This window comes from Eimeria maxima, genomic scaffold, assembly GCF_000499605.1.
Source record: "Eimeria maxima Weybridge genomic scaffold, Emw_scaff1163, whole genome shotgun sequence".
In the NCBI taxonomy this organism is placed as follows: Eukaryota; Apicomplexa; class Conoidasida; order Eucoccidiorida; family Eimeriidae; genus Eimeria; species Eimeria maxima.
Window position 1 is genome coordinate 1 of NW_013564181.1, and position 11,161 is coordinate 11,161.

Below are 11,161 nucleotides of genomic sequence, written 5' to 3' on the forward strand. Positions count from 1 at the left end.
ATATATTATATATATGGGTTAGTAATTAATCATGCGTATCCATATTCCGATGCAGACGCTCAACTAGGTACATTCTAAGAATGGGCTAGTTGCGTCCAGTGTGGCAGACGTGCCTGGCCATTTCTGTTGAAGTGCTTCGGAGACGAAGGCGCCTCCATGCCAGCCGAAGAGGGGAGAGAAATTTAAAGCCTCCTGCTTGTGGGTTGTTTGGGCTAGCGGAATCATCTAAAAGGGGTCGTTGATCAATGTCTGTTTCTGGGCCTGCTGCACCAGTTGTGACACGTGAGATAATTCCCGAGTCCTCGTTGCTGGTATCTGCCCCTGCGCCATGCGGTCCTGTCCCCAGCTTGGCCAAAGCACTTTTCTGCAGGGCCTGGACTGCATCGCGAAGGTGCTGAGCGTCAGCCCCTGCAGATCGTCGTGCGGCTTCAGCAAGAGACATAACAGGCCCGCTTAAGACCTCTCCTTGACTCTCTTTGGCATCCCCAGGCACGGGTCCTTGAGGGGGGATGTAGGTACTTGACTGTGACTCGGGGGAAGACAAATCGCTGAAGGACCCCGCAGCTAAACGGGCTCCGCTCATCCCACCCTGCACGTGGTGTTTCGGTGAAGGAATTACTGGTCTGTCAAACGACTGCCGCAAAGACGTACTGCCCCCCAATGGTCCCGAATTGTAGGAAGCTGGAAGAGCAGGCCCGGAACCCCAGTATGTAACGGACTTCTGTAGGGAGGTTGCTGCAGCAGCAGTGTATGGAGCAAGGGTAGGGTTACTGAGTGACAGACGGCGAGGGTCTAGTGGAGAGGTAATCACCATAGAGGACAATGGCGGGAATGTCGGTACCACTACTGGCTCATGACCTTCTCCACTTGAAGCTTTTCTTTCCCAAGTACCCAGAGTAGGCTGTGAGGCCTCTCCACTGGGCTGGGGAGCTTCTTCTGTGATTACTAGGGCAAGGGCTGCTTCCGTTTCAACAGTAGCTGTACTTTGTTCCCATGTGCACCTGCTGGGGCTCGTGGCCGCCTGCTGCTGGGTACTTGTGGAGAGGGCCTCCAGCGAAGTTGTGGTGACCCATTTCTCTGCACCCACCCGGCCCTCCATGACGGACTCTAGCCCTGCGACTGAACCCCCGTTGCATTTGGCTTCATACGCCACATCACCGACATCTTGTGGGCTCCCACTGCGCCGTAGACTGTCTAGGAGGGCAGACGGTGAGGAAGCAGCCCTCAGAAGTAGACGGCTTGTGCCAAATGGTCGCTGAAAGACTTGGGACCCTGCGTCGCCGTACAGTGCCTTTACTGACCCTGTTGCAAGATGCTGCACTCCCTCACGCCTTTTCCTCTCTTCAGGAGGCAACGGAGGTCTCCTGATGTCTCGCTTTGGCGCGGCGGTGCGCAGCTTTCGGGTGTCCTCAGGAGCACCTGTTTCCCTCTTGACCCCATCCGACCTGCTGACAAACCCGTGACTCGCCAGCACAACAACAGCGGCACCAATGCCGTGAGGCCTGAGAATTCTGTCACTTAAAAGCCGAATACCTTCCGAAAGCCTAGCAACCGTCCGGAGGGCGTACACTGGTCCACCCATCAGCATGTCGAGGGCTTTGCCCCCTGACCCTCCTGGGGCAGGGGGCAGTTGCAGTTTCCCACATCTTCCACACCTTAAAAAAGGGATTGCTGTCCAGTAGTCTGCTGGGGCATCCCTTTCCGGGGTGCAGGCACCAGGTTCCCTCGCTCCTGGCCAGGTATTACTATCGGGGCCCCACTTTTCGGGGATCGCCCCTTCCTTTGGGTTGCCACATCCACGACGTCCACCGGTGTAAGCTCTCAGGGAGCTGAGCTCTTCAGCCGTCAGCTCCTTAACCTTCGAACTAAAAAAGTTTGCAATGCATGCCCACACCGAGGGAGATGCCAGCTCCTCCAGGGCCCCCTGCAGCGGGTCCGCTGCGCTTCCATCCCGTTGGGAAGCTCCAAGGGCTCCCGGCGTTCGAAGCCCCCGAGATAAGCTGAACGGCACAAGCTTGCCATCGCCTTGTATGAGGAGCACCATAGGCAGTTGGGGAGAGCAGCGGTAGTCCAATATATTCCTATCGAGGTCTAGCACATCCACAAATCCCAGCGTGCAATCTGGGTCGCAGCCAAACTTGAGGGCAAACGAAATCTCCCTTGCGCGTATGCTCCGCCAGAACGAGACAGCACCTGATATTTCAGAACCTGTATGTCTGCCCACACCCCTACTGTAACGGAGGAAGGGCAAGAAGGAAATCCAGGGCCGTCTCCGCCCCCATCTCAAACTGGACCGCAGGCCGCCCTCGCCTATACCGGATGGGACACCCGAGAGCGCACTGCACAGGGCAATCATTTTGTCTGCGCGGCGAGACCTGGCAGAGCGCAGCAGCAACGCTGCAAGGGCGGGGTACAGGAAAGAAAGCGCCCAGTATACCAGGACAAAATAGCGGTTGAAGCCACAGACCGAATTGGCTGCAGCTGCAAAGGCTGCGAACCGGTGCGGGGTTATAAGAGGATCGAGGAAAGGGGGAGGCTGGCCGTCCAGACCCCACGGAGAGTCCGGGGAATTGCGGCCGTGCAGATAAATACGCAGGACGTGGAAGGGCAAGTCTTCATAGGTGAGATGGTGCACTGCCAAGTGCATCAGCCGCTTCTCCTTAGACCCCACAACGTATCCAAGGGAGTTCGAAGGCGACGGCTGCAGCCCACCAAAACCTGAAGGGGTTGCTGCATTCTCCATTCCGCCTTCATCGGGAGGGGATCCCGGGCTTAAAAGCCCAAAAAGAGCCCCGTACGCACAGCCCTGCTGTCCCTGTCTCCAGGCGAGCCCTCTAAATAGGGCACCCAAACCGAGTAGGGCAATACAAATGGCCCCTGTGGGGACAAGCACTCCGAAGGACAGGAGCCGATCTAGTATGAAGAGGAGAGGGGGAAGGCATTTGGGGTTAATGGAGGCATCCGGGAGGCCTGCAGCGCAGGCGAAAGGGCACTGGGGGTGCCCCACTCCTTCGCGAGTGTAAATTGCATCGTCCGACGGCTTGTTCTTGCAGCTAATGCACGCCGTACCGCCGCCAAGAGAGTAGAATCCTACAGGGCAGGGGCTGCAATTCCAACCTGCATAGCCTGGGGGGCATCCAAGGGGGCTCCGCAACTCGCCTGGGGACCCGCGGTGCCCCAAAGGAAGCTGCAGCGGTGCACAAGCTGGTGAAGGATCACTTGCTCCGCCACCTATGTTTAGGGATCCGACGAATCCGCCAGCGTAGTCTAGGGGCTTCAGCCACGGTACATAAGCCTCGGGTACTTGCGGAGTTCCCTCCCCCTCGCCATCCTCTGCTACTTCTTTGCCGATAGGACGGGTGATTGTTCCAGTTTCGCTCCTGCCGGGCTCGCGCTCCTGCTGTGCAGGAGCGCTTCTATTCCAATACAGCGAAGACGTTTCCCACAAGAAGTGGATGGCGCCTCCGCCGCCCCCTCCCCCCGTGCATCGTCCTCCGTGGCCCCCTTGAGCCGAGATTGTGCCGTGGCCCATAAGTGCTCCCGCTTCTATTATTACAGAACCCCCAGCTCCTCCCCCTTGACCCAGCTGGGCAGGATCTGCAAGGATCCCAGAGAGCTGGCAAGAGACACTGTCAAGCGTTGGCGTCCCTTCGCTAGGGGCGTGGGGGTCCGCTGTGCCCCATTTCGCTGCTTCGGGTGTCCCCTGTGCCAAGGATCTTTGCTTTGAGGAGGCCATTCTTGAGGCGGGACGTAGAGCAGGCTCGGACTTCTGTAGCACGTCAGCTGGTGCAGAGCCTACCCCCGTTACGCTCCCTGAATATATGCCTCCGGATGCGGTGTCTGAGCCGATGGGATTGGCCTCTTCGATGCCGTCTGGGGGGGCCTTGAAGGTCTCTACGATGGGAGAAGATCGAGGCGGGCACTTGTCAGGGTCGACCTCAACGTCTATGATGGCTTCCTGCATCGGTTCACCCCCTCCCCCATCCGCCATTATCTGTCCATCCACGGTTACTGTCTGCCCCTGCACCCACACGAACCCGCCCCCGCTACCGGCGCGGGCCAGCTCTCCCCCTCCTCCTGAGGCGCTTGTTGTTGGGGCAAACAAAACTGGGACATTCTCCGTCAGCGACCCCTCTTCGGGAGAAGGCGTACCAACGACCGAAAGCTTGTCAGGAAGCGTAATGCGGGGGCCTCGATCATAGCTGAGGCCTCCACTACCCCTGCACGGCTTGCCAGTCAGCGCGTGAACCCCGTCCCCGCCTGATCCCAGATGGGCTCCTCCGCCCCCCCCACACAACGCAGCCTGGTCAGCCCCAGAGGACCCAGAAGAGAGATCAATACCACTCAAAGAGGCTTCTCCAGCCACTCCTCGGCTGCCAGCCCCAGGTCCTGCATGAGGACAGGCAGAGAAAAAGACAAGCCCTCAAATTCGCAAACAGCAGTACGTCAGAATCTTGTGTGTTTCTATGCAAGGCTGTTCGATGGAAAAACAGAAGGGAACACCACACAGTGCATGAAGGCCACACTAGCAGACCTAAGGGAATTGGAAAGCGTGCATGAAGGCGAACACGGCTGAGCTGACGGCTCATATATATCAGGTGATCTCCCGAATGCCTCACCGTGCAAAGGCTGGCATCCCCGTCGGCTGGCATCGACTACACCCCTCAGCTGCGTGTTGCCTCGGCTCCCGCAGAGCAGAAGGCCCCCCCCAACAAGTGAAGCCCCAGGTTCGACTAGGAGACTCTCTCCAGCGAATATGGCGGCATCTAAGTAGCTCCACGGCGCCTTACCCCCATGCAAAAGCGAGCTAGCTTCCACCGCGCTCAAGGCACTCAAGTTGGTGGGCCTGTATTCCCGGGTGGCTGTTTCTTCACCCACGGCAAGGATCCCACCCGAGCAACCACTGGCAGAACGTGTGGGTCTCTCGAACTCCAGGGGCACTAAGGAGGAGAGGCTGCGCCACAAGAATGACGGAATTCCCAAAGGCGCCAAGGCGGGTGCTGCCCTTTCTGCAGACTCACGGTTCGCACTCTGTTTCGTCTCCTGCTGGACAGGCGTCCCTTGCGATGAAAAAAGGTCAGCCTCTGCCGCAGCTGCGACTGCTCTTGCTGCTTCGTCCGCTGCCGCTTCTGTAGTCTTTGCTTCTTCGCGAGAGACAGTAGACGGATATGGAGGCACGGGACGAGCCTCAAGAGGGAGCTGTTCCAGAGAATCCGGCGATATGTCCGGCTTTAGCAGCTGGGATAGCCGCTCCTCAAGCAGACGACGGCCTCGCCGTAGGGTGCCTCTCGGCTCGTTTAGACCCATAGACGCCAACTCCCAAACCCTTCCCAGTGGATCTACATGTGGACTCTCACTTGTCAAAGGCCTCTTTCCAACAAAAGAGGAGTCACCCTTGGCCAAGGGCTCATACACTCCAGCAGGCCGCTTGTCTGTTGAAGGCTCTTGCCTTCTTGAAAGCAGGCTCGGTATGTCGGATCCCACCAAAGCTGTCTGCTCCCCGTCAATAACAAGACCGCGCACACATCGAATCAGTCGCTGGAACCGAGTCTCGTGTAGACTGGTCTCCTCAGCCAGCTCCTTATTGGCAAAGGCTGACAACGCGCAGCGCCTCCCAAAAGCCTGAAACGTGTTGCTGGCCTGACCCTCCGTCCCGCTTGGGAGGGACCTTGTAGCCCCCACTTGTAAATCCCGTATTGCCGATGGGGCCGTAATAAGACTGCTGGGGAACGGTTGGCTGGTTGCCAGGAGCTCCTCCTCAGCAGCAGGATACCGTTCTGGTGTCATTTGAGTGGCAGCGAAACTCGCTGCCTCCGCAACGGACTGTAGATGTGGCGCAACGTGTATCTTTGTGTATTCTTCCAAGGTATCGCATATGCTGCTGCGGGGACTCGAAGCCTGGCTGCCTGCAGCGGGTCTCCCGTATATAAGCGGAATGGGCTGAGCGTTGCAGCGGTGGGGGCCCCCAACCGTGCAGCTGCCAGCCAGCGTCACGATCCCCTGACTCAGAAGAATGAGGCGATCTAGTTGCTGTTCCCCGCGTAACGAAACTTCACGACCCCCAAACAGCAGCACAGGTGTCTTCCTCAGGGGCGCAGGCAGACAGTCACTGGGAGCTGCCCCCAGGCTGATGGTCCCGTGCAGCAACAGTTGTTCCCCGGCAAGCAACCCTACAGCCACGGGCCCAGTCTCCTGCACGCCGTGCTGCTGGGAGGCTCCTGCAGCGCCGGGATCTCTCCCCCCACAGTGGAATGTTCGTCCCCCAGGGACAATGTGCACTGCAGCGCCCTCGCCGACAGACAATGAGGCAGCACTTGAGACCACAAGAGACGTGGGCCCCAGTAGAGGGTTGCTAGACGTTGCCACTCCTCTCTGCATGCAAGGGGCCCCCTCGGTACTCCCCGTCCCCTCCTCTTCGCTGTTTCCACACGGCGCCAATACAAGAGAGCTGCGCTGCCGTAGGCGAAGGCTGCCCTCCGCTGTGTGCAGATGGAGCGGCGAGAGAACGTGTAGCGCTGAGCCTGCCAAGATATAGAAACACAACAATACACAAGGTAACAGCCTCCAGACCCTTAACAGCCCCCCTCTACACCAAAAAGATTGTTGGTTGGAAGCACAATGCCAGAAAGCGCGACACACACGCAGCATCTACCGTTTCATGTGATATGTCAAGTGCATTGATTGAGAGTTGTCGGTGCCGTGGGGCGGCTGGTTTCTGCAGCTTATTCTTTACAGACCTCGAGTGCCTCCATGCAGCAGCAGACTGCCCACCACTACCCTGGGCTGCTGAGTGTCTGAAGCACTGAGGGGGTCCTCCATGCTGTCGGCCGCAACGTGGGCCCCCCCGCCCCTTTGCTTTCGACCCCTCAGCGTCACCACCGCAGCTTCCACCGCAAGCGTCAGAGTGGGGGCATAAAGCGGTACCGGAAGTGGCGTTGGCTGTACACTCAGCACGGCCAGGGCCTCTAGCCCTGACGGGGTCCCTCCAGGGGACAACTCCGACGGCCCCAAAACCATGTCTGGAGGGGCGCCCCCGGCATCTCGGGCATCACCTATCCAGGGGCTGCCCGTTCCTTCCTGTCCCTCTTTGGCTTTTGGGTCAAAAGCATGGGGGCTGGCCTGTTGCCCGCGAGTGCCCGGGCCCCATCTGCTCGGCGAGAGGTTCACAGTAGCAGTTGCAGCAGCAACAGCAGCAGCAGCGATTGCTGTGAGCTTGTTTGCAACCACTAGCCGGCGATGTGCCCTCGAATAAATAGTGCCACCTCCCCCACAAAGACAAGGCAACAAGTCGAGGCGGCTGCTCCGCAGCGCGCAACCCCCCGGGGCCAGGACCTGCGACCGCCAGACAGCGCACCAGCAACACCTCATAACCACTAATGCAGAGCACAGATGCCACAGTACTAAGGGCCATGGGGGCATGCGAGGGTCCACAGAGTAGAGACCCATCACATCTTGCCCCATGCTGCCGTTAGAATCCACCAGGCGCTCCGCTGGCCCTCCTAGAGGTGCTGGTGTCGAGACAGCCATGTTGCGGAAATAAACTACTGCATCAATTTCACACAACGACCACTTCGTAATAGTTAATGGGGTTTTGCAAACGCATTAAACCCATTGCTAGGATATAGACGTATAAACCAGCAAATGTACACATTTTCTACGTATACAAAATTCAGAAGCCTCACTGGGGCATTGAAAGGGGGGCGCGGCAGTGAAGAACAGCCAGTAGCAAACGCGGCAGGTTGCTCTAAGTATACCCCAAAATTCTTCATTAGCTTACCACCGGGTCCAGGGGATGCGGCTGTTCAGCATATATGGCTATGCGCCCTCCTCCCCCTGCGGCACACAACCCTCCAATGGCCGCCTCCTGCGTACCAGTCACCATGCTCGTCGGGTCTCCTGAGGCCCCCTCCCAGGCTTCAGGGCGGCCCCGCGTGCAGCCTCCGCCCGCCGCGGACACCCGTCCACTCCTCATAGGGCTCGGGAAAACGACAGACTCCCCCATAAGCAGGATGGAGCCCCCGCTGCCTGCGGTTGCACAGGTTGCTTCTTCTGATCCTGCTGCTGATTCTGTTGCAGGACCGCTGCCAACGGCCTGCGTTCCTTCTGCAGACCGCCTGAAGAGATTGCCGAAAAGTATTTTCAGAGGCGCAGCGCCTCTCCAGCTCTTAAGCCCCACGTCTGGGGCCGTTGCAGCTGACCGGGCCTGCCGGAGGCCCTTTGGGGATGGCGTCCCTTGCGCCTCGCATCCCCAGCCGGGCTCTCCAGAAGAACTTATCTGACCCTCAACAGAAAGCTGCCGCCCCGCCACAACAACAACCAGCCCGCCACCCCTAGGTGCCCCTCGATGCTCATTCCCCTGCGCGGAGGGCACGCTCCAGTCGTCCTGAAGGCTCCCCAAGGGCCCCCCAACACCACTCTTATAAAGTACACCTGCCTCTCCAGCTACAAGGGGCAAAAATACGTCTCCCCTCAGCGCAGCAGGGGCCCTCACGGGACTACCTACAACGAGGATTCCGCAGCATCCGTAGCACAGCAGCAGCAGGCCGTAAATTGTGCAGCTGCCTGCACTTGAAAAGGTCTGAGGTGTCTGCAGCGGCAGGCAACAACTTCATCAGCAGACACGTCAGAATGCGGTTTCGCTCACTGAAGGCACTCGCTGAGCAGCGGTCTGTTAATACGCCACCGAGACCCCCATGACTCCCCCCTCGTGGCTGAGGGTCTCCGGGGCTCTTATGCAGAGTCCCCGGAGAAGGGCCCTCTTCATTCTCAGCTGCAGCTGGGGCTGCAGCTGCATCATGAATACTTCTGACAGCCGCGCGGTCGAGGTTCCCCCGAATCGCTTCCCCTCCATGCCCCCCGGAGCCAACGTCGACAACAGAGGCCCCCAGCGCGAGCTGCTGCCGAAGGAAGGCGGCAACGTTGTCAAGCGTCGGACTTGCAGCCAAGGCGGCAAAAGAGTTGTCATCAGACGAGGGGCCCCCAGGAGGGGAGGATGGACCCCTGGGGGGGGTTCTTGAGCCCCGCGGGCTTAAGGGCCCTCGCAAGGAGACCGTCGCAGAGGCTGTCACCTCAGCCGCCTCCCCTATCGTGACGTTGTCCCCCGCCCAGAGCACTGTCTCGCTGCAGTGCAGCTTTGCGGGGCCCAGCAGTCGAATGCTGCCGCGGGCACAGAGTTCAATGCGCTGCGTGAGCACGTGGAGCCCTCTAGAGGCCAACGAGGCCCCCAAACTCACGGTGCCCCCATCCCGGTTCAAGCCCAGATGACGCAAGCCGCGGGAGCTTACAAGGGCCCCCTTCCTCCCCCGCAAACGGCGGCGCAGGCCCCAGACAGCTCTTGCCTCCGCAGCACCTGCGGCCCCATCGCACTTAACTACTGCCCCCCGCACTTCGATGTCTCCACCACTGACTATGCGCAGGCCGTCTACCCACCGTGGCTCGGGAGGGCCCCGTGGAGCACCCTTCAGGGTCCTCCATTTTCCGCGCCAGCGGCGACGCCGCATGAGGCGAAGATACCCCCCAGATATTATGCAGACGCCATCTCGCACGATGTCGCACGCAGCCAAGTCCTCGGGGGCCCCACACACGTCCTGCAATGTCGGGGAAGCCCCGCGAGAGGCCTTCGGGGACTCTTTGGTGAGGGACCTGGTGGGAGGTGCTGTACCCGGCGATTTGTCGAATGCGCCGGCAGGAGGACTGGGCATCGGTGGGCTGAGGATCTGCTGAGGGCTGGAGGGCTGGGGGGCCCCAGGAGCAACCCAGAGACACAGAAGCCACACAGAAAACGACACCAACCTGCACGATAGAGCCATATTGTACACTAAAACAGCTGCAGAAACAGCAGATTTTGCTGCTGGTCCTCACTCTGCAGCGGTCGCTGTTCCCAGGGCTTACAGGTGGGCGACTTTCAATGAGCCTCTCCAGAGTAGCACCAGAAGGACCCTCAGAGAACGGCACCCCGCACCAGCAGAGGGGCCTTCTCCACCCTTGGGGGCCCCTGGCCGGGGGGCAATCAGGCGATAGGCGCTGTCTGCGAGCCTGCTAAAGAAGACATCGAAGGGAGCCCGAGTACGAGTAAGAAGTGAGTCGAGCTTGCCCAGGGAAGTAATGCACCAATATGGCGCACCCTGCCACAAGGCCATTAATTGATATGCAGAGGGAGGTAAGAAATACACGGCGAAAGATTTGTAGACGGCTGCTCAACGCAGTGCAGTCATGAGACACAGGAAGGCACGGTGGGCCCCTATCCCTCTGCGTCGTGTGAGCCACCAATCAGCATACCTTATCCCGTTGCCACTACAGGTCTTTGCTACCAAATTAAATAGGTTATTAACTTTATTGGAGCCAAACTAACTGCGTTTCGCCGGCATTTCACATCGCGATGAAGATCGCCAAAGGTGGTTAATCTCGAGCTGATGGTGGTTGGGGGCCCTTGGGCCTATTCACGACAGCTGAGGCGGGCGAAGCCGACTCATCCGACTGAAAAGACGCAACCCTTGGTATTTCGTTATTTATACATTATAGTTACACCCATGATTTAAAGCCTACCACTGTTTCTTTCTGCACACCACGAGCGATCGCGGATTCCTCACGCACACTTCCGGCATCCCAACTGCTGGCATTATGACTGGCTGCTATTTTGCCCTTCACTTAGGAATTCCATGTATCCAGCCTTTCCCTAAGTACATTAAGCTAACCAGGACAATCACATTGTAGATGGGGAGACAGCTCTGCTAAGGGGGACAATGCCCCCGATTCCATGTACATGTAAGCATCAAAACCACAAGGCGAAGACACCATCTCATGCTGTCTCGCACAGTCTCCACCAGACATAGAAAGCTTAAAATGCTGTCTTTCACGTCGAAGATCGTTGTATCAAAGAACCGGCTTCAGGGTATAGGCGCAGTCTTGTGGCATCCCGCGAAGGACTGCCCATACTCAGTGTAAAGAAACATTCTCTTTGCTTTCGTTCCCTGTTGCACCGATATGGCGGGATGAAGCAGAAAAGAAGGCAATGGCGCCACCTGCAACGATCTCTACACCACTTCGTTTCAGTGTATTGCAAGCATCACGTATATATGTCAATATCTAGGCAAGAAACAAAAAAAGCACAGAGCAGAGGAAACGCCCAAATGCTGTAGTTTCCAAGCAGGGGGGAGGGGGT

The 11,161-nt window shown here is 58.5% G+C and overlaps 1 protein-coding gene across 1 annotated transcript; it reads right to left on the reverse strand.

Moving 5' to 3' along the window:
* Positions 1 to 85: 85 nt before the first annotated feature.
* EMWEY_00049320 (WD domain-containing protein, putative) lies at positions 86 to 9,809 on the reverse strand (the record flags this gene model as incomplete). The annotated part of the gene is made up of 5 exons (XM_013479475.1): positions 86 to 4,389; positions 4,620 to 6,521; positions 6,738 to 7,332; positions 7,778 to 8,499; positions 8,645 to 9,809. The coding sequence occupies 5 exons, from the start codon at positions 9,807 to 9,809 to the stop codon at positions 86 to 88; spliced, it is 8,688 nt and encodes a 2,895-aa protein (XP_013334929.1).
* Positions 9,810 to 11,161: the final 1,352 nt, after the last annotated feature.